This window comes from Dipteris shenzhenensis, chromosome 4, assembly GCF_047967505.1.
Source record: "Dipteris shenzhenensis isolate YYH24624 ecotype China chromosome 4, Dip_SZ_1.0, whole genome shotgun sequence".
Lineage (NCBI taxonomy): Eukaryota > Viridiplantae > Streptophyta > Polypodiopsida > Gleicheniales > Dipteridaceae > Dipteris > Dipteris shenzhenensis.
In genome coordinates this window covers 42,611,891-42,635,382 of record NC_141599.1, presented here as the reverse complement: position 1 = coordinate 42,635,382, position 23,492 = coordinate 42,611,891, and the positions used below count along the sequence as shown (strand labels likewise).

General features: G+C 43.8%; 1 protein-coding gene across 4 annotated transcripts; it reads left to right on the top strand.

The window, feature by feature from the left end:
- The first annotated feature begins 759 nt into the window (after positions 1–759).
- LOC147902894 (S-adenosyl-L-methionine-dependent methyltransferases superfamily protein) lies at positions 760–22,831 on the top strand. Of its 4 annotated transcripts, none has more exons than XM_087373324.1 (10): positions 760–838; positions 970–1,356; positions 2,153–2,220; positions 13,770–13,917; positions 14,104–14,184; positions 16,344–16,406; positions 16,582–16,667; positions 20,497–20,617; positions 22,064–22,186; positions 22,306–22,831. In XM_087373324.1, the coding sequence occupies exons 2-9, from the start codon at positions 1,099–1,101 to the stop codon at positions 22,136–22,138; spliced, it is 900 nt and encodes a 299-aa protein (XP_087229450.1). In that variant the 5' UTR covers positions 760–838; positions 970–1,098; the 3' UTR covers positions 22,139–22,186; positions 22,306–22,831. The 4 variants fall into 4 exon arrangements, with proteins under 4 accessions (XP_087229450.1, XP_087229447.1, XP_087229449.1 ...); XM_087373321.1 differs by having other exon boundaries at positions 16,320–16,406; positions 22,306–22,829; XM_087373323.1 differs by having other exon boundaries at positions 16,320–16,406; positions 22,347–22,828.
- Positions 22,832–23,492: the final 661 nt, after the last annotated feature.

Below are 23,492 nucleotides of genomic sequence, written 5' to 3'. Positions count from 1 at the left end.
ATCGTTGTTGCTAAGGCTACCCAAGGGGCAAGCCAAAAAACAAATATTAAGAGATTGATGAAAACACATTGGAGCAACAAGGACAATGTCATGAATGCACATCACCGACTTAAGCCGGTGGGCTTTAAAAAAAAAAAAAGTTGAATACATTCAAAAGGCGTGCCTTGGAAGCTGAGAGAGAGAAGAAGAAGAAGAAGAAGAAGAAGAGAGAAGGAGAGAAAGGGGAGAAACAATCGGCAGAAAGCTGAGAGAGAGAGAGAGAGAGAGAGAGAGAGAGAGAGGATTTGAAGCGTTGGTGTGGCTCCATGCGACTGGAATCCCTAAAAAAAATGAGGTTTTCAGATGCCCATCGGCTTTACTAAGGCCTCCATATATGGCAGGCCAAAAAGGAGAAGAGAGGCGAGCGTGAAGAGTGTGAATCTAGTGAGCTTGACATTTGCTGAGATGTTGCCTCTATGTGGAGGTTTGAGGAACAGCGGAGCCTTTAAGCAGTTTGGAGATTCCCATTCCTCAAAATTTTTGATCCGACGGCCGAGATCCTGTTACAAGCGACCGGAGCCTTTGATGATGTTGTGAACACTGGTGAGCTTGAGATTTTGGTTCTATGCTCAATTGAGCTGCTCAATGTAAGGAGATAGTGTCCATGTAATAAAAAAGAATTTGTTGATAGTTGAAGGTGGTACACGTGGCACTTTCCCGGTCCATGAGAACTCAAAAAGAAAATCGATCACAAGATGAAGCAAGCAGTGAAGCTAATAAGATGATGAAGAAGAAGATGATGAACTAGTGAAAGCTTCAGAAGATTGGCTATGGCGGCTCGCATGCTCTGCACTCTCTCGTTCTTCCTCTGCCCTTATCATCAATTGCTGCTTTTCGTTTTGCTCCCACGCTTCAAACAGACATTTGAATTTGCGGCATCTTTCCCAACCTCGCGGATTCCAATGCTTGCACTTTTTTTGGATTTTGCAGATTGATTCTGTCTCTTCCTTTATGCTCCCTCGCACTGTGCCCTTGACTTGTCGGCTTCCGCAAAGAACAGGGCCAGATTGATCGATCAAAACAGAGTTTGAAAAGAGGATCAAGAATCGCGCGGAGTGAATGGCACTTTCTATTGCAGTTTGCCCTCTTGTCTCTCTGCGCCATTGCTTCCCTCCTTCAGCATTCACCTCTCAGACTACCAATAAGAAGAGCTGCATAGGCCTCGGATCGTCTTCCTCACTTTCTCTTCCCTTACACCGCTCTCCTAGCTCCCGTAGGTTCTTGTTGAGCGCTGTTGTTTTTCAAAGCCTGATGCTTAGCGCAGGAACCTCCTCTTTTTCCGCCTCTGCGAGGTCGAGGGTATCCGAGGCCGAACAGGTGCAATTTTTAAGCCTTCTAGCCAGTTCTCAAACTTTCGGAAATTTTCTTAGACTTGCACCGTTCCTTGTAACAATCAGTCGTAATTTGGCTTTCGGTGAATGGGATGCAATACCACCTATAACACTCGGGAGTCGCCATGAACACTTGAGGACGAGAAAATCTTAAATTAAATCTGCTCTTCGCCATCTATGCAATGATCGCCAGACTAAAGCAGGCGAACATAGTGATTCAATGATTGCCAGACTAAAGCAACCATATGTCGATCTAAGGTGCAGAGAAGCGAACTGGCGTGACTTCCTTATAATAATGACGGAGAGAATAGCATACCTTGCGAGAGCCATTTTTTAATCATGTGTGCACGGCGGGTTGGAATTCTTTCTAATTGTAGACAATAGCATCCCTTGCACGAGCCTTCTGTGTGCACCACGGGTTGGAGTTGGAAAGCTCCCTCCAAGCCAGGTACTCCAGGGCCATATAACATGGACTTTTCTGCAAAGGATCTGCGAGACGCTTTTTTGCGATGGGACTCAAGGCATTATCGCCTCTAGGCGTAGTAATGTCCTCGGCGTGCAGAAGCTTGGCTATTGCAGTCAGCCTAGCAACCTCACTCTTAAGAAGCGTACCTTGTTGCTCAAGAATTGGACTATACAGTAGGACAGTGTGAACCGACTGATACCGAGTGTGCAGACGTTATCTAGAATAAGCATTGACAAAACAATATTGCTTCGGACTTACAATTTTCATTCCGTAGACGCTTGCCAAGGAATTAAACTGATTATCTGCTGTGGTGCAGATTTTGAAGAATGTGAATTGGCCAGAGCAATTTCCTTTCAAGAAGGAGGACTTTCAGCGCTATGATGAGTATGCACACTGCGCTATGCAATTTTACTTTGCAATTTTACATTCATTACAGCATATTGAAGCAAGTTCATGGCAAGCTGGTTCAGCAAATCACCAGTCAAAGACCCCTTTTAAATTGAGCTGTCTACCCAATTAACCAGCTATAACAAAACAGTGCCTATAACTACCCAATTTGGTGACTGAAACTGGCTAGAGGCTTATACAATCTATTAAATAGCTGCCCTTAGTTTCTGCATGTACTCTTAAAGAAGCCATGTACTTAGTCATGCTAGCCTCAATGAGACTTTAGATAACTTGCATGGACAAGGCATCTGCAACCATGTTTCCTTCCCCTTTAAAGCAGAAGCCAACTGCCGCTTCTGCTGGATGACAGCGTGGGCTGCCGGTCCCAGTCAGCGGAAACTATTACAATGAGATAAAGTTTGTACGAAAAAAACACACCAGCACTTCCATCACTCCCCCGCTTGTCACCGAGGATAAGGCCTCCGCCTCCCCAACGGCTGGCTAGCTGCACACAATGATCATGGAGTAAAGTCAAACAAGGCTGAGTCCATGTGCTTATCTTTACAGCAAAAACACACAGCTCACCATCCTATTGGCAATGCGACTACCCATAGAAGAGCATTGCAGGACTAACAAAGTAGACAATGGGCAAGCTCTGGTGTATATCATTGCTTCCATACAACTAGTGATGCCTTTTGTTCAAGGCAGTCCTCTCTCTAACCTCACAAAACTCTCGGAAGGGAAATCCCAGATATCAATGCAAAATGGATCCTCCAACTGACAGAAGTCAATTTGCAGATACGATGAGAAAGTTGTTATGCTAGCTCCGCAAAAAGTTTGACATACTCTAGCTGACTTTAGTGCACTCTCTCACTAGATTAAGGCTTTTCTCTCTAGAACATAGAACTGGAAATCTGAAAACATGTCTAGGTGGATTTCAAAGAGTGTTTTAGCTACGCCTATTCTATCAGATCTATCAAATATGCCCGCAGACTCAATTTACTACATGCAGAGCATTGCCGCTACTCAACACACATGCAGCTTTGATAATTGCAATTCTCTTTGCGTTTTAGCTTGTGCAGATGCATGCACCCCTACACTTGGGTGCATTGTGACACACTCGCTGTATAGATGGTTTTGTCATATGCGGTGACCCCTTTGTGAGCCCAAGTCCAAGGACAGTAGCTACGTAGGTCAGTCTCTGAGCTCTAGGTGAAGTCCATGTTCACTGGTACCCATTGGAGAACTCAGTAGGATAGAGTGTTTCCTTCTTAGGATTAGTTAGAGTAAATGCAGCCCATGATAGGAGCCCCAAAGGGTCCCCCAAGGTGTGTAAAAGAGGGGCTGGTGGAGGCACCTTTTATAGGCAGCCTCAGCTGCCCCAAAGTCGGCCAGTAGGGCCTGATTTTAGCAGGCCCTACCAGTCAGCCAACCAGCCAACCAATCAACCTGACGGTCGGCCTATTTGGCTGGCCAGTTGGTTGGGTTGGGAGCCCTATATAAGGGGCTCTTGGCCCCCCTTCAGCCCCATTCAGCTGCCTGCTTCCTGCCTCACCTCAGTCCCTTGTGCAGCTGCCCGCTTCAGAGATTGCTGTACCGCAGGAGCAAAAGAGCCATGCCAGATCGCGACTCAAGGAGATGTCTTCCTGCAGCACTTCAGCCAAGGTTTGGCCTCGATGTTGGAGGTTTGCGTCAGCTCTTCTCCGTTTCTTTTGTAGCTCTTTTAGTTTACCTTGCAGCTCTCATCTCTCAGCTTTCACTCAGCTCCTCTCTCAGATTCTCAGCTCCATCTCTCAGCTCTCTGAGTCCTTACATCTCGCAGTTCATCTCTCTCAGTCATGTAGTAAATCTGCATGCCTGTGGACAGCACTAGCCTCATAATTAGCCTCGCACAGTGGTCTACAATGTCAGTGTGGGCAGCATTGAGGCCTTGGTTGTGGGTGGAACTGTTTCTCAGGTTTTTGGGTCAGCTTTCCTTTTCATAAGTGTCCTCTTCAGAGTTGCATTCCGTGCGCTCTAGAGGAGTGTCTTTTGTACTTCAAGTTCTCCAAGTTTAAAGTAAATTCTCCCTTATATTAGGAGAGGGGGCCGTCAGTGGGTACAAGGGCCCAGACGGTTGTCAACTCAATTTCTCTAACCTTTAGCTCTCTCTCCCCTCTCTGTGGTGCATATGCAAAGACATCTTGCAATAAAATTTAAAGGAGGTCTTGTTGCGAATTAAGTGATTATTAACCGTTACATGTTACATTGGTATTAGAGCTTCAATCTATAATCCAGTTTGACTACTGCGAGTGCATGGTTGTTGGGATCGGAAAACATCACACATCCAAGTGCCATGGATCAGGACAGGAGAGCAGAATACGATGAGTCCGACTTCCATGAAGACAAAAACACCCAGAAGCTATGATTCCGCTAAGCACTCAAGAAATGATGGAGAAGCTTAGGGAACAAAATTGACTCTCTTGTCCTAGTTGGCCGAAAATTCTTGTCAGCTGAAAGAAAAAGATGAGAGTTGGATGACACAAAGAAGCACCTTGAAGAAAAGGAGGGAGTGACCTGATGCAATCAAGGGAAACTTAGATTTTGTAAATCGCTTATTGATGTGAGAGGATAGCAAGCATGAAGAGGCCATTGAGGGCCCAGGTCAAAAAGCAACATAGACTAGACCGAGAGGCAATGCTGCTTCAGCTATGCAGGCTAGCATGAGCGCATCAGTTCCCACAACCCCAACAGCCTCGATATCAGCTAAGATCACTCCCCTCACCCAGTCCGCTCCAAACTTCATCAAATATGATGGTAAGTGTGACCACTTAGCTATCTTGCAGTTTAGCCATCAATTTTTCGGTCATTTCCGTTAGCAATAGTTTAGGATGAACAAGACAAAGTCAATCTTGCAGCCCCTCATCTCATCAGTGAGGCGGTTTCGTGGTGGCAACATTAGGCAAGATCTCAGCTTCCATCCCATAGACTGGAGGACCATCAGATTGACTTGATTCCGAACTCCACCCCGCCAAGTAAGTTTCCTTATCGACTGGTTAAATCTATGGAGGGGAGTTAGAACAACAGTTGTCTCAGTTGCTACGAACTGGGGTTATTCAACCATTTCATCACAGTTCGCAGCCCCATACTTTTTGTACAGAAAAAGTTTAAGTCAGTACGCTTGTGTGTTGACTATAGGACACTCAATAAACTCACAGTCAGCAACAATAAGTTCCCGATGCACCGCATTGAGTACATTTTGGAGGGACTCAACGGTGCAAAGTACTTTTCCAAGATAGACCTCAAGAGTGGCTACCATCAGGTCTGTATTTTCAACGTTGACATATCTCAGTACGAGTTCGTGATCATGCCATTTGGTCTCAAGAATGCAGAGCCAACGTTTAACAAAATCATGCCGTGGGTATTTGCATAGTACATAGGAGTGTTTATTTATCTTAGTGGATGATATCCTCAAATTTTCAGCTATAGCGGAGAAGCAATTAAAAGATGTGTAGAATGCCTGCAAGACAATTAAGTCCTACCTCAATGCTAAAAAGACTAAATTTGAGCAGATGGAGATTCAGTATATGGGCCATATCATAAGTGCAGATGGCATCCGCTTGGACCCAGAAAGGGTTTAGGCCATCACAAGCTGGGCTGTCTCAACGACGGCTCAAGAGATCCGCTCTTTCGTTGGCCTTTACCAGGCCTATAGCTCTCACATGGCCGGATTCTCGACAACTGCAGCACCTTTAACAGATTTATTGAAAGGGGTGAAAACATGACGGCGGAAGGTTTCAATCATCGGCGCAACTTTTAAAGCCTTCCATGACTTATAACGGTGGTTGGCTGCCACAGCTCTAGTTATGAAGATTGTATCATGGGATGATCCTTTCCTAGTCATCATAGATGCAAGCAATGTGGCCCCCATGGCAATATTACAATAGGAAGATAGACCTGTGGCTTATTCTGTGTATGACAGAGAAAAATTATTCCGTATATGACAGAGAATTGCTCGGAGTTATTCAGGCATTGAAGCACTGGTAGCCTTTCCTTTATGAAAGGATTTACACGGTGAAGATAGATCACCAAGCTCTGAATTGGCTTCAAACAATGCCAAGCTCGTAGTAGAGAGACTGGCAATCTAGATGGAGTCAGATATTTCAACAGTTTAGGAGTACGATTATGTCCTTGGCAAGTGCAACCCTGTCACCGATGCTCTCAGTTGGAAAACCTCCATCCAAACACTTCAAGGGGCCACTGTGCTAGAGATACAATGAAAAGGACCTTGATAGTATGAAGGCACAGTCTTGGGATACAACAGAGTTCAACATTCAATTTTAGTCAGCCATCACTCTCGCTCCCGACCATTATTCAGTTCAAGATGGGTGGCTTTCTACAAAAACAGATTATGTGTGCTTAAAGACAAATGATAGGCACTTCTCCATCGCAAGTGGCCATCGAGGCATCAACAGTACATTGGAGAAGTTAGAACACTACTTTTATTGGCCCAAGATGCGGAAGGATGTTTATAGCTGTCATATCTATCAAAAGGTAAAAATGCCCTCAAGAAGGTGCCTGGTTTGCTTATGCTATTGCCTATCCCAAAAGATCATTTCCAAGACATAGCTATGGATTTGTGGGGCCCCTTCCGGCATTAGTAGGTACGCACAACACTCAGTGCTTAACTTTTATTGATTGCTTTAGTAAGTTTTGATGCCTATTTCTTGTAAACAAACAACCAATCAATAGGATTTGATGTTCATCTTTGATTTTTGGGGGCTCCTTTTTGATACCTTTGGCACCAACCTACATATGTTCAGCGCATTTCATCCGTAGATAGACGTACAGACAGAAATATACAATTAGTTGGCGTTCAACGTGCTAAGGAATATTGCCATGATTTATAGTCGAAGCGGAAGCATTTTCTTCCTCTAGTTCAGGGCATTCTTAATGATACTTATTCGTCTAGTATTGGTCGTACACGATACGAAGAAGTGTTCGGCAAGAGGTTTTCATTCTCCATCTTCGAAGCTAATAAAACCATACAAAGCATGGCAGAGATTATGGAGTCGGTCAAAGACCGTCTAGCCAAAGCACAAGCAGCAGCATACACACTCTAGGCCAACAAGTCCCGTCCAGATGTCACCTTCAAGGAAGGGGAATGGGTTTTATTTACGAATTATCAAGCAAAGGTTGAAACAGGTGGGCAAGCGATGCCCCAAGCTATCCTTTAGGAGCTTTGGACCCTTCTCGATCATTAAGAAGATCAACCACGTCTCCATGGACTAATGCGCAATGTCTTTCATGTATAGTGGTTGAAGCAATACATTGACTAGCACTCAGTAACATCTCACATGACCCACAACCCGAGCCACACAATTTACATCTCAGGCTCGCAATGGATGGTGTGAACCCTTTTGGGTTACGCTTGACATCTTGGTTGACATGGCCCATAGTCTTGTTGAACTACAATAAAGAAGGGACACCTCATGCTTGCCCTACTTGTGCCGGGAAGTACAAGGCTAAAAATATGGTCATGTACATGGCACCCTTGATCAAGGAGCTAGAGACCCTATGGAGGGGCATACATGTCTTTGATATTTCTAGAGCCCCAAGGCAGGCCCCAGACATTTTCATTAGGGGAATTTTGATGTGGACCATGCATGACTATCTTGGATATGGGGAGTGCACAGGTATGTTTTAGTAAATGTGTATTGATACCTTTATGCTTTATTGTGGTGTGATCTATGCATGTTGAGGCAGTGTCAGGGGAGCTCAGCTGGATGAGGAAAACACCTCTTTCATAGATGGTGACCTCCTGGATGTGGTCGCCCTCTAATGTCAAGCTCGCTTGGATCCACTCTTGCACCTGTCTCCGTGTAGGCGTGAGGCCCACAAATCTGCCCATGAGCGCCTTGTCCTGGAGGGACTGAACTGCCTGCTGTACCTGTTGCTTGTCAGCTGGGGAAAGAAGAACCTTAACGGTTGTGGGAGTCGAGGGTGCCGCAATAGAGACCCTCTGGCCAGACCAAGGGTCACCACCAAGATTTTCTTTCACCTTAACAAGCGAGGCGAAGAGGCAGAGGAGAGATGTGGAGAGGGCGGAAGGGAAGGTAGAAGGGAGAAGGGGAAGGAAAGAAGGAGAGAAGGAGAGGAGGAGGGAGTGGAGGAGTGGAAGGAAGGCGGGGGAGGAGAGGCTGCGGGGAGGAAGAGGGGCTGAGAAGGTGGGAGAGGCGGAGGAAGCGGAGGGGATAATATGGAGGGGGAGGTGGAATGGCAGGGGGGAAGGCGCGCTGGCGGGGGAGGCAGGGAATCAGAGGGAGGTGCGAGGAGAAAGAAGGCGGGGAGGCGAGTTGGCGGGGAGAAGGAAGGGCAGAGTGGGGGCGGAGTAGCTGCGAGGGGCGGGAGGAGCTGCGAGGGACGGAGGAGCAGCGCGATGGCGGGGAGAAGGCAAGGCGGAGCGGGGGCGGAGGAGATGCAAGGCAGAAGGGCGGCGAGGAGCAGCAGTGGGCAGCGGGGCAGTCAGGCTGCCACGGGCGGAGAGGGGAGCTCACCGAGCAGCTCCATATCCTACTAGTTCTTGTGCAGTCAACTTATGACAATTGTTATGTTTACCACCAAGTTAAGAAAGGGGGAATGTCACATGCACCCCTGCACTTGGGGGTTACCATCAGGTGATTTTGTCGTATGCCGTGACCCCTTTGTGAGCCTTAGTCCAAGGACAGTCAGGTACGAGCTATGTAGGTCAGTCTCTCAACCTTAGGGCAAGTCCATGTTCATTCGTACCCACTGGAGAACATAGTAGGATAGAGTGTTTCCTTCTTAGGATTAGTTATATTAGATGCAGCCCATGATAGGAGCCCCAAAGGCACCCCCAAGGGCAGCACATTTGTGTAAAAGAGGGGCTGGTAGAGATGCCTTTTATAGGCAGCATTAGCCGTCCCAAAGTTGGCCTGTAGGGAGCCAGTAGGGCAGCTTTTAGCAGGCCCTACCAGCCAGCCAACCCAGCCAACCAACTGACCTGCAGCTTGGCCTATTTGGCTGGCGAGTCAGTTGGTTGGGGAGCCCTATACTATGCATCCATATGAGCAAATATGGCCCAAAAGAAAATGCCAATAAGTGCCAAATGACTCAAGCATAAACATCATCCATTGGCATATGCATCAATAATATCTCATCCAAGAGAGCATAGCACTATCATTGCATCACCTGCAATGTGTCAAAGCTGTCCCTCAGCATAAAATAGCATCCATGTGCAAAGCGTCCATAAAAATAGCATCCCACAAGGCAATTTGGGCCTATCAATGCATCCAATAAGGACCGTAATGCATCCAAATGGCCTATAAATCATCCACTGCAACCCAATGCATACCACGAATGAGCGCACACTGTCTGCAACGAGAGTGATCTGCATGAGATATGCTCAAGAAATCATAGTCCCACGATAATGACCGCTACTGAAAATAGAACCTGAGATGCCTCAAAACATGGGTGCCATTGCATAATCGGACTCAGCAAGAAAATTTGCAAATATCTCTCTTCTGCCAGAACTCCAAAATCCCAACCGATGAGTGAGAAATGGGAGTCAACACTTATCCACTGCCATGTGGCATAAAGCTAAGGTTTCAAAACCTTAGAATGAAAAAAATGCATAACAGAGAGACGAAATCGAATACACAAAGATCTATAACTCTGAAAATACTACACCGAATCATGCAAGAACTGATAGGTAGGGGTTTTTGGGCGTCCGGAACGCAATGGGACAAACGGTTTTGGAAACCGTGGTCTCAATCACTGGGTCCAACACACGGGCCCCCTTTCAGCCCCTTTCAGTCCCCTGCTTCCAGCCTCAGCTCTAGCCTCTTGTGCAGCACCTGCCCACTCTAGAGATTGCCGTACAGCAGCGGCAAAACAGCCGTACCAGATCACGATTCAAGGAGAGGTCTTCCTGCAGCACTTCAGCCAGGGTTTGGCCAGCAAACGGCGGAGGGTTTGGGTGTTCTGTCTCATCAGCTCTGTTTCTTTCGTAGCTCTTTCAGTTTACCTTTCAGCTCTCATCTCAGCTTTCACCCAGCTCATCTCTCAGATTGTCAGCTCCATCTCTCAGCTTTCTCAGTCCTCACAAAAGGCAGACTATCTCACTCATGCAGTCAATCTGTATGCCCGTGGACAGCACTAGCCTCATCATTAGCCTCGCACAGTGGTCTACAACGTTAATGTGGGCAGCATTGAGGCCTTGGTTGTGGCTGGAACTGTTTCTTAGGGCTTTTGGGTTAGCTCTGCATGTTCACAAGTGTCCTCTTCAGAGTTGCATTTTGTGCACTCTAGAGTGTATTTCAAGTTCTCTAAGTTTAAAGCAAATTCTCCCCTATATTGGGGGAGGGGACCCTCAGTGGGTATAGGGACCCAATTGGTTGTTGACTCTATTCGTTTAACCCTTATCTCTCTCTCCCCTTTCCGTGTTGCATACGCAAAGACGCCGTGCAATCAGGTTTGAAGAAGGTATCGCTAGAATTACGTGATCATTAACTATTGCATGTTACAACAGAGAGTGAGCTTAGAGAGGAGGGGTGGAGTGGAAGGGTAGATGGAGAGGATAGGGAGTGAAGGATGCAGGGTGAGGAAAAGGAGTGAGACAAAGTGCCAAAATGGCACTTTGGGGCTGTTTAACAGCCAGCAGACCGCTATACCAGATCTTGGAATGCCAAGGAATGGCATTCCAGAAACGTTCATTGGGGTTCTAGGGCCTGCTCTGCCTCCATGGAATGTTCGCTACGTTCCACATGCCCCTTTTTACCCAGGAAGGGCATTCCCTCGTTCTAGGAAGGGGGAACGACATTCCTTGGTAACTATGGTGTGTGCACACATGCAGCATACAGAGGGGGTTGGTTGTTAAATATAACCTAGAATAGTGATTCAGGTGGAATCCTTTGTGGTCTTGCTTCCAGATCGTCATAGGTAGACATTCATGGTCTTCTAAAAAACAAACCAAACATATGCTGATAGTTAGGCAATGCAATGTTTTACACCAAGCTGGAAATAAGTGTATATGTCATTGTCCATGAGATTTGACATTGCATTTGCATTTGCATTGTCAACTTTTCTTAGAAAATAGACATTGACTGTAAACTGGCGATTCGCGAACACTATCTCATCACAATCACACCCTCTCTCAGAACGAACCAGAAATGGAAGCAAGCTCAAAACATGATCACAATCATATAAAACAAAAACTATCAACTAGGAGAGACACAGCTCCAGACACGACAAGCTAATCATAAACAAATGCAGATCACCACAACTGGAAGAAGACCTGTCGACTGACTCTCATTGAACCGCCCTGCTATTGCCAAATCCCTATAACATCTCGTCTTCACTGCCTGAAGAGAAGAGGCAATTGAAATTCCCTTTCATCAAACTATTACGCAGCTAATTGCGTGCACAAGTGCCACGCTGCATCACAAATACTCTACACTGAACCCCTTACGAGGTTTAGTCTGCCAACAATCCCCCCTTAAACCAAGTAGGAGAAACCCGGAGACTGAACAGATCAGATGAGCCATGCACATAGGACAGGGCTCCAAAGCAAGCTTTAGAAAGGAAAATAAAAACAAAGACATACTGCAAAAACTTAAGGCACCCACGCAAGGCTCTATTGTTACAATTCTCATGCTCGAATAGCAAAACCAGCAAGAAGATTCATCGTCCTCTGCTAACGAACCAGTTTCGATCAGTCTTGCAAAGTTGTCCGTCAGTGATTCTTCTACCAAGCATGCCTTGGAATCCTTGCACTGTGCATCGTACGCTTTCTTGTAGCAAAATTTAGCTGTACGTCCATCCCTTCCACGTATCAGCGTCTTCTTACTTCCTTTGCTCTTTGCTTTTCCACAGTACTAGCGTTCCTTTGTCCTTCACGGCACACGCTAGTTCTCCTCTATGCATAATTGCTTCTGCCTCTCGTTCTTCACTCAAAAGCATTGAGATTATGTCATTGAATTTTAGATTTTCTGAGCTTACCCGTAGTATTGTTACCAAGTTTGCATAGTGTGGATTTAGACTTGAGAGTAAATAGCCTTTGCATCCTCGTCGTCAACCCTCAAACCTAGGGCATGAAGTTGTTTCTTGATATATTGCATGTGGTTAAGGTGCGTACACAGATTTTCTCCTTCTCCCATGTGCAACCCCGAACAGTTCAGTTTAGCCTCAAAGATCATCTCGATCATTAGCTAGTTCTGCGCTGCAGCCTTTGACATTGACACGATGAAAATAATCCGATCCTAGGACTCGATGGAATATGCCAAATCGCTTTTTCGTTCTTCTGCTCCCAATCTTGTATCTTCTCACTCCCTTTGTAGTTGATTAGACACCAATTCCCATAGGCCTTTTTCCATGAAAAACAGATGCACCGATGGGAAGTTCTTCCCGTTGAACTTTGTGACAAAAAGGTTTGACCATATGACAGCTTATCTATCTTGTACCACACCTTCATAGCACACTTTATACTGCAATTTGAAATCCTACAATTCGTAGACTAGACTCACTAGACTCTAAACCTCCTCTGCTACGAATTCTTAGAAAACAGACACTGACTATAGATGGACGAACACTATCTCATAACAATAACACCCTCTCTCAAACAAACGAGAAATGTAAGTACGCTCAAAATCATATGATACATGCAAAACATTTGTTATATGCTAAGCTGAGCTCATCCCTACGTGGCTTGTCACTCTTACAGAGTCTTCTCTCTGGTTCTCAACATACTTGGCTACAGCAAGAGAAAAACTATCAATCAGGACAGAACACAGCTCCAGACACGACCGGCTGACAACCAAACGCAGATATCCGCAACCAAAAGAAGACACGTCGGCCGGCCTTCATTGAACCGCCCTTCTACAGCAACAAACGGTTGCCAAATCCCTATAACATCTCGTCTTCGCTTCCTGAAGAGAAGCGGCCCTTGAAATTGCCTTTCATCAAACTATTATGTCGCTAACTGCATGCACAAGTGCCACGTTGCATACAAATATTGTAGACTAACCCCCCTACCAGGTTTAATCTGCCAACAACTTTGAGCAGCACCGGCAAGAGTTTTATCTTTGAAATGGTCCATGCATAGGTCGAGGAGACTGTCTCTCTCTGCATTAGTATTGCTCAGTCAAAAGCTACATGAACAGTATAATGTAACAGAGCATAAGCTGAAGGGTTTGTGTTTTGCCAAGTCATCTCATTTTCGCGAAGAAATATGTACAACGTGCAATTTGCAAGCTTTACATTTCATGAATGGTAGGTAAATGATTTATGTAGTTTTCATGAAGGTGTATGTTGAATTTAGTTTTCTGTTTATAATCTGCCACCAGGATGATTCGTTAGAGTCTCTTTTGTTGATATTCATACTTAAATATGGATTGTTGGAATAAGAAAGCTTGTACGTGAGAAGTATAGGAGTTCCGATGCCCATGCTCTCCTCTCTTGCCTGTTTCCTTCTGAATTTTGCTATGAAGCTGGAGATGCAAGGTTTTCTTTAACTTACAGAAATCTATTGCTTTTTTTCTTTATTGCAGAAGTGCAGACACTTTCTTTTATAGCTCTCCACGATTTGTGACCCATATTGATGATCCCGCAATTCGGGCCCTAACAAAGTACTATGCTTCTGTTTTCCCACCTAGCGATAGCCCAGGAGTTGCTTTGCTTGATATGTGCAGCAGCTGGGTATGTACTCATGGTTTTTGTTTTCTAAAAGATGTTGTTGGCACCAATCTAGGTTTTTATCCATTGTTAGGCAACGGAAGGGAGCTTTTCATAGGAAAGACAGGGAATACTATCCTATTCACTGTATGAAACAATGCTCAACTGATATGCTACACTATGTCTGACTTCCTTGTTGCGATTACACAGATAAGCCATTACCCTAAGGATTACAAGCAGGGAAGGATTGCAGGATTGGGTCTGAATGAGGAAGAATTGAAGCGCAATCCGGTAAAGCCTGTTCATCACACAGAACTCTGCTCTGTCTCAGAGCTAGAACATATATTAGAGTAGGTTATTTTTGCCATGCAACTGTACGACTTGCCATATAACTGCACCACTTCACTGCTAAGCCTATCACATAGTGTTGCTTTTTCTTTCAAAAACTTGCCACACGTTCTGCAAAAGGGATCTTTGCACCGCCTTGTATCACTTGACACATACTGAGTAACATGCCGCTACTCAGGATATTAGTTAAAAACTGCTGCTACAGATCGAATGTGCCATATGCCACTTGAAGCACTCTAATTTGGCAAAGAGAATACATTGAAATAGCTATTACCACTCAAAACCTAGGCAACAAAATTGGTGTAGCTACTCGATATGCAGGGACTTCTCCTAAAGCTTTCCAATGACAGCAGTGTTTGAGAGATGAACCAGTTATGACTAACTTCAAGTAGAGCTATCCCTTTGGACTGTAGAATTATCTGACCTCATGTTCATGTTGTAAAAGAAAAGCCCTTAGTCTGGTTCTGGGAGATAGCAGCTTCCTTTCAGTCCACAGCCCCTCTTTCTTGCATTCCTTGATGATTGCTGCACGTTGTCTGTCTTGAGATCAACACATATCGTTATGCCATAGATGCCAGCGAGACTTTCTTGAGAAAAGGGCCTTACTTGGGTCAGCTAGGACAAATGTGTGCTGCGGGTCCATGTGGTGTCTTACATAGTGCCTCTCATGGATGTCTCATGAAGGACTATCTCTAAAACCCATGAGGTTGGTGCTGGGCCTTGACCCCCATTGAGTCAAGGGACCTGGGTCAGCTCGGACGCTACAATTTGCTCTAGTTGCTACTCGACATCCCTATATCCTTAATGGGTGTTTCATGGAATCCTACCTCCACAATCCACCATGTTGGTGCTGCACACCCCTCAAGCCATGAAGCTATTGATTAACTTTGGGAGAGACTCCCTTGACGTAAGGAACTTTGGGTCATCTAGGATAAATGTGCGCTTTGGGCCCATATGCCTGGTTGACCTCTTGTTTTTGGAGGTCTCCTTTTAGAATCTATGAGGTTGTTCCATCCCACTCTGGGCAAAGGGTCAACTAGGTTGAATCTGTGTTGTGTGTGCATATATGATGTTCTTTGGTTGTTACTCACAACCACTAGATCTCTCAAGGGATGTTTCATGGAGGACCTACCTCCACAAGTGTTGATGTATGAGCCATGCTAAAAAAGAAAAAAAGAAAAAATAGAATGAAGAAGAAACCTTGGTTAACACAACTTAATCTGGCGCTGGACAAGTGCCTTTTTAACTCTCCAATAGGTCCAACATGCGTTGAATAAGCCATGTATGCCACCATGTTTTGTTGTTGTTTTACCACCAATCCTTTACAAGACCAGTGTACTTGAATTTCATCAACTTCTAGGGTGCTTATTGGCATGTCGATACCCTCAAAAAATCCTAAGGACTTCTAGATTTTCATAACAAAGCCAGAGAGTGGTATTAGATCTGCATTGCCACATGAGCATTGCAAACCACGCTTGTGGATTCTATTACAAGTATGAGAGGGCAATATCTTGAGCTTCCAAGTATTATGGGATTCTATTTTTGTTGGAGAGGTGGAGTTTGCAATTCTACTTTTAGCATCCAATAAAGTGGCTGCCTTAGGGTGCATCATGCAGGCTGTTTTAACGTGCGCCTTGTATAAACTGGCATACCCTTGTTCACCTCTGAGGGGGATGAAGGGCTCCATCTCATGCACCTATCACACATATGAGACCCACAGGCAATAGTGTTGACTTTGTTCACTTCTAAGCGACATATTCTAATTTTTGCATTCGAATTAAATCCAACCTTCACAAGTCGTTAGCACATCTCATCGATTAATTCTTGCAGGGCAAGAATCTAAAGGTTCTCAACTTTTTCTTAGGATGTCCAGATGCAAGAAAAGATGACTGATTTACAAAATAAGCTGAATGCTTTAACTGTAGTTGCATGCCACAATGTCATCGAATTTATAAAGTGTTTTTATGATATTGCTTGGATGTGGGCTTGAGCTTGGCATGGGCTTTAAATACCGTGTGATTTTAGGTCCAAGGATTTATGGCATGGATGTAAGGAAAGACTTCAACTCTGATTTGCAGGTACTGACAGATTACGTTGTCCAGGATCTTAATCAGAACCCTGTACTTCCTTACGAGGACAATTCATTTGATGTCATAACAAATGCTGTACGCCAAATACATCCATTCATCACTCTCTCTTTCCCCCCCTCACAATGAGTATGATTATAATTTCTAGCTGGTATTTTGAAATGTGTTGTAAGAGGAGAAGTATGTTCTTGAATGGGGAAATGGTATAGTTTCATGCTTGAAATGTTTTCTAACTTTATCAGGATCTTTGCAGGTTAGTGTTGACTACCTAGCAAAACCTTTGGAAGTTTTTAAAGAAATGAGGCGTGTGCTCAAGCCTGGAGGCCTTGCTGTTATGAGGTGTGAGCTTTCTGTTGCTGAAACCGGCCTCTAATTACTCAGAGGGCAGTGGAACTAAACCTTTAATCACTTCAGCACTTATTTACAGCTCACAAAGCATATATCACAACCATTAACCATTGCATGATCACCATTTGGCATTTACCCATTTGTTCACAAACAAAACCACTGAAAAAGGGATGGAGGCTAGAATGCTCCTTCTTAACAAACATGGACAAGTGCACCCGATTGGTCCCAAACACTGTGGCGCCCATTTCGGTATTTCTTTATATTTCACAGTGAAATGATTACAAGTTGCATCTGGGAGTCCTTCCCTGCAACTGAGCATGCAGCCCCAATTCACTGAGCCTTCACAAGGCTTTTAAGCATAGAACACCATCACATAAGTGCACTTAACCCATAGGCTTAACCCAAAGGCAAGCCAGCCAACCAGGAAGCTTTGTTTAGTTTTCCGATTGTGGCTTTGTCCAGTTTCTTTCTCAAATTCCGGTGCGTCACTTTTTGCTTGTTTGACCCTTTTTGAACTTCCTTTAAATGACCAAACTTGCGCCTTCGTTTTCTGTAGCTCCTCTGTTGTTTCTTGCAATGCTTGTTCGGCTGTCTTCTTCCACATGTTTGCTTCCTCTGTTAACCCTTTGCATCTTTCTTTGAGCTCCATCCCTTGACAAATGAGGAATGTGTGTTGGGGTCATAGGTGTTGATGGCTTCCTTCGCCTTTGATTTGTCAAATGCCATGGTCCATGGTAGCTCTTTAAAGTTTCCGAGTGACTGGTGAGAAGCCAATTGTTGGCTTCTTGCATCAAATCCCACTCAACTGGTGGGTTGATTACCATTTCCGTCAGTTGTTTATGTTGCTTTTGCTTCTTCGAACTCTTTGAGGGGGGCTCATCATTGTCCATCTTTCCCTTGCCATGCTTATCCACCGTGGTATTATGATCTGCGTGCCGAGGGAGCTGCTTGGAGGTCTGGATGAGTGCACAAAAGCAGGTGATTGTTGTGCAGTGTGCTTTCTGAAGTCAAAAAGGCATTTTTGAGTGAAGGAGGTGAGGATTGCATGTGCAACAATGTGTTACTTAGATTTTGTGGCTTTGAGGAAAAGTCGTTTGCTTGATGAAGGTTTAAATAGCGATGCTGTGCTCTCCCAATTTGGCTGTCACGTTTAAGCATTCAATGTGATTCAGCGAGGCTCCCATTAAATATTGGGATGGTGAGTTTGCCCTTCACCTTCGGAGTGCCGAGAGAAACTCAGTACAAAGACTTTGTATAAATGGATGCTCAAGTATGTGTGGGTGTGTGGATTTGTATGTGTGAGAGCATGTTTTTATACTATGGTCTACCCCCACTGTTGGGCGCTGATGACGTCAGTGGGGATTCCATAGTAGCTAGTCCCTGCTATGTGTGATGGAGTTTATGGTTTTCAACCTTGTGAGTGACTATCATGAGATTGAAATTGCACTATGTTGTGTTTTTAGAGGATGAGTTTGGGAATGTTCCTGGATTCATCTAGGTATATTGGGATGGTGAGCTGTGTTGGACTGCAATGGCTTCAAAAATAGGACCAATTGTAGAGCTCGCTCTCACAAAGCCAAGGATCTTGGAAAATTGACGAGTTTTCTTTTTGATGGCGATATTATAGTATTTCCACATGATGAAGGCGTTGCCAAGCTATGGGAAGAGGAGAATGCAGAGAGGGTGGGCTTGTTGTAGGGCTGAGAGAAGGTGAATGACAGAGGGGCAACATAGTGAAGTGGAGCAAGGGTGGGGAGGGGAGGGGGCGCATCATGGAAGCTGAGTGTGCATAGAAGGAGAAAGAAAGTGTTATGAGATATTGTGTGTACTCGTGTGGGAAAGGGGTTGTGGACGCTGAACATGAGTAGAGGGGAAAGAAAGTGTTTTGAGAGGGCGAAGAGATTCGCTAGGCCATAGACAAGTTGGCAAAGTGTTGCGAGGGAAATGGTGAGAAGAGAGTTTACGATAAGAGAGAGGTGTCACTAAGTCATGGATGGCAGCTTGGCAAAGTGTTGTGAGCGGAGCAGTAAGTGCAAGGTAAGGAAGAGAATATTGTGAGGCGGGTAGGAGCATCACCAAGCCACGGATGGCTTGGAATTGTATTGTGAGGGGAAGGGCGAGTGCTAGGTAAGGGTGGGTCTCTTGAGAGAGGTGTGACACACTGGGGAAACGTAAGGGTCAGAATAGGCAGAGTATGCACATAGTTACGAGGGGAGTGTACATGGGAGGCATGGAAGGGAGGAGCAAGGAGAAGGGAAGAGACTCCATCCACAAGGGGGTGATAAGCCGAATACAAAAGCTTATGATCTTGGCATAGGTTGGGAAATCCAGCCAAGATGCTACCTTGAGTCTAACATATCTCTAAAGAAGAGAAGAGACAATAGAAGAAAACAGTGAAGGTGTACGGAACAATAAATAATTTGCACCTTACCAAGGTAGAAGATAGTTCCCCGTCCTCACTATGCCCAACACATTGTACTTTTCTCTTGACTTTACAGCACCTATCCTCGATTGAGTTTTGGAACCTATGATTAGATTTTTGAGCCTCTCCTCTCGTAGACAATTCTCATTTATTTGAGAATAGCTATGAAAAATCTTGTTTGTGGTGTGTACTTTGTAGTCCATGCATATTGCTATCTCACATAAAAGTGCCTTTCTATGACCCGAATGCACATATTTTTCTTAGTGGGTGTCACTAGGCAGGAGGGCAATTCATTCTAAGGCACCAGAGCGAGCCAGTCTTATAAAACAGAAAGTTTTAGTGCTATCTGTATGCATAATCCACACGCTTCACAAACTTATTGAACCCATGCTTTGATGCCAAATGTCACCGCTTGTGGTAATCTTAATCCCTTTACATCCTAGAGAATTACCCTGATAGAAAATCCTTCTAAATTTCAGTAACTAATGGTCATAATTAAAGAACACACTTAAGGTAGATACTCTTAAGAAATGAAATTGCCAAAAAAGCTAACAGGTTTCAGCAGGACACAACCATACGGGGTCCAATGGGGAGCCCCCACCCCCAAGGGAGATCTTATTCACTTGCCAAGAATCCGCTAATGTTCCCTTGAATCTTAGAGTACCATTGTTTATACTTTCAACTAAAGCTGAGCATGTGGCTAGCTTTTGTGCTAGCTAGGCCTTCTTTGTATAGGAAGCCTTGGCTTTTGATGCACCCGTCTAAAAACTTAATAACACCTTTAAATATCTTCCTTCCTTGCAAGCGTTCTTTTCTGCCAAAACATCATCACCATCTAGTAGAACTTTTCTGTAATAGTATCATTCTCTTTCTTTGGGTGGCCTGCCCATCATGGTTTGTATTCATAGCTTACCCTTAGGGGGTAAGAAAATTTACTGGATTGCTTTATTTGTTTCATACCAGTGTTTCTCCTCTATTTTTGTTTATATATCTCTATAGGTGCACGTGTGCGCATGCATGCACAAACACATGGCACTTCTGCACACACACGCACACACATATCATCCTTTTCATGGCACATTCGCACATGATGAAACATTTTATAGGAAATCAGAAACCCATTTCAGATTAACTCTGAATTTTCCCGCAGTACTATGAGGTCCACCCATGCGTTGGCGCTGAATCCTTAAGGTAGGGGGAAAGATCCTCCATGAGATGTCTGGTGGGTGTTTGTGCCTACATGCTCACAACAAAACAAATATACTCACTTCAATCATAGCTGCTTTTGTAAAATTCTACATCCTTTTCTTTAAAATTGTCTTTACTGCATGGCTTTTTTAATGATTTTTTTCTTTTTCTTTTATGCTATCTTTTTATGTGGCTTTGTGAACTTTGCAGCTTTTCAAATCGATGCTTTTGGACCAAGGCCATCTCTGTTTGGACAGCAACTGGGGATGTGGACCATGTTTATATTGTTGGTGCTTACTTTCACTATTCGGGTGGCTTTGAGCCACCTCAGGTAAACTCACACTGAAGATCTTTCTTTCATGTGTTCCTCCGAAAGGAAGGTGTGTAAAAATTCAAGACTCATTCATTCCTCTGCATATTGTAAAACAGCAATGCACAGATGCCTTAACCAGCTTTACCCAACATGGCTCCAGTTACATGGTTTTGATCTCAACTGCATGCAATAAACATGATCAGACTAACCAATATAATCTTTCGAGGATTCTTGATATACTGAAATGTACGAAGGCACTTTTGGCCAGCCTTAGTCTCTAGTAGTCATGCCTTGTCAGTTCATCAGGCACTTTGAGATTATCATGACAGTTGTTGGTGCTTGCAACAATGGCTCGTGCTCTGTTGATATCAACTCCATAAACTTTAAGGCAAGAGACTTATGAGACCATACCCTGGTTTTCCAAGAGCGGAAGAGTAGCTGGATTACAATTGCACAATGCCCAAACATCATGCAGAGTCCTTTGAATTGGTGGAATTAGATGACATGGCTATTTTATCAACGTTCCCTATGTAATTTGTTTCCACGAGCAAGATCCTAGATGCAGGCTCTGTGATGTTGGATCCCCCAAATAGCCTCCCTCAGCTGTATTTAGCACCTAGTCAGTATGAATTAGTTCACGTTTTGAAAATTGTTCTACATGTGTCCTTTACTAGAGGCCATTATCATAATATTGAAATCCAATAACACACTCGTTTAGCATTCCATTTTATACAAATATTAAGGTAATTCATGATGGAGACTCCTGGATAGGTGGTAGGCTTAGGATAGCTAATTTCAAGTCTATGATGCATTTCTTTAGACTTGTTCTTGAAGTCCTTTTGCGAGCCTTATTAATAGACTAGAAAAGCATTGGGGTTGGGTAGGTTGAGATGTCCATTTGAGAATTACCCTCATTTCTCCTTGAAAGCTTATGTATCAACAAAGTGTATAAGTGCAGGTTGAGGGTTGTCAGGCAATGTTCAGGTCACTAGCGTCATTGAATTTCAGTCATATGATATGGACTTTTTTCAAGATGCAAGTTTTCTAGTGTGCAGATTTCGGTGGAGCAATGGCTAAATGAGCATTTTCTATCCTTCTCCTATTTTCTAGAGGAGATCTTGTAAACAGCAAATGCTTTAAAGCATTAAAAGTAGTTTTCTTAGCGTAGTAATGTCCTTTAGTTTTCTTCTGTTCTTTATAGACTTCCTTATATGGCTTTTAATGTTTGATGAAACTGAATTGAATGGATTCCTCAACCAAAGGGATGAGAAGTAAATAATACAAATCATAGTCCTTACATTACAAAATTTGGTCAAAGCGTGAGCATGGTGCTTAAATAGATGACAGTACTTAGCTGATCATAGAAAAAGATTTGGGTTCCAATAGTAGTTTAGCATTAGAAAGAATTACAAAATACGATTCAAGATCTGTATATGTATGAAAACAGATTTTCTTTGACTGCAGGCTGTTGATATTTCCCCAAATCCAGGAAAGACAGATCCAATGTACGTGGTGTTTTCCAGGAAATTGCAGGCTTGACGTTTGAGCTGTATGCCACTAATTTTTGGAAAGAGAAATATCTTACTGGTAGATTCCACTGTCCAGACTTTCCTGTATGTTTTGAGTTAATTGCTTTGATGTAGATAATCTACAATCTATTTTGTTTCCGTATCCCTTCACACTAATCTCAGAATGCTTTTGTCAAGCTTTGCAGATTCAACTGGTGCAAATGAATTGCTTTCTGCAGCACAAGCTGCAATATGAATTTGCTGTTTCATTACAGTTGTCCCATGGGTGGAGCTCTTTTTGTACATTCCATTTAACCTGGTTGAAAAGATATGTGAACTCGTCTTATAAATGTCAAACGTTGTTACAAGCAGTATTTGAAGCAAGACGCAGCTAATACATGTAAAATTCTGCAAGGAAAAAGTATTACATTACATCGACATTACGATGAATGTCAGTTTATACAAAATGATTAAGTGAAATGAGTTCTCTTTTCGAGGAATTTGTCAAAATTCTACTTTAAGATGTTCTTCAATGCCGTCTGGTAACTGAGTCCTGCTTAGCTACCTAACCTTGATTGTCAGCCTGAAGTCCTCTTAGCTTGCAACAAGTATTATGGAGGAAGCAAAGCATTTGACGTTTAAAATCTTTATTTTTTGGGTAGCAATGCGCTCGGCATGGCTAAGATTCGTTTCAAAGTCTGGAATCCACCTGAATTTAATGGATCGGTGGCAGGTTGATAACCCCTTCATTTGTGATTCTCAAGGAATCACGTTTTCAATGTGTCCGGTTCTTTTGTCCTTCAAATTGTTGCACAGGGTGACATAACCTGTATATTGCCATGAATGAACCAAATCTCTTTAGTCCTCCGTCATCGTACTCTGAAATCCATAACATATTTATTAAGACAATTTTGAAACTTAACCTATCTTTAAATTGCTTCATTATCAAGCATTTATTCCAAGAATAGGAATCGTTAAGTTGTGCTTTCACTGCATGATGTTTGGAAAGGACTCTGGGCAAAGTTGATATTGTCTATCCTTATAAATTGTACGTCTTCAATCAGTGACAAATGGCAGATCTGTTGTTTAACTTCAGGGTAAATCTCTCATTAATTGCTAAGTGATATAACGCTCATGGAGAGTGGTGAGATAAGTTGAAGAGCTTTCACTTGTGCAAAGGGGGGTCTCAAACTTCTTTTTGATGATATATAGGGAAGGAAACATGTCAATTCGTTGGAGAACCAAGTCTTCTGGCTATTGATTCAGTTCTTAAGGAGGCCAACTGTCCTGAACACATACCCTAAGTGCAGCTGCCAGGGGTTGCCGTTGGGTTCATGCATGCTCAATGGGTATCCTTTCACTCTTCCCTCCATTCTTCCTTCTCC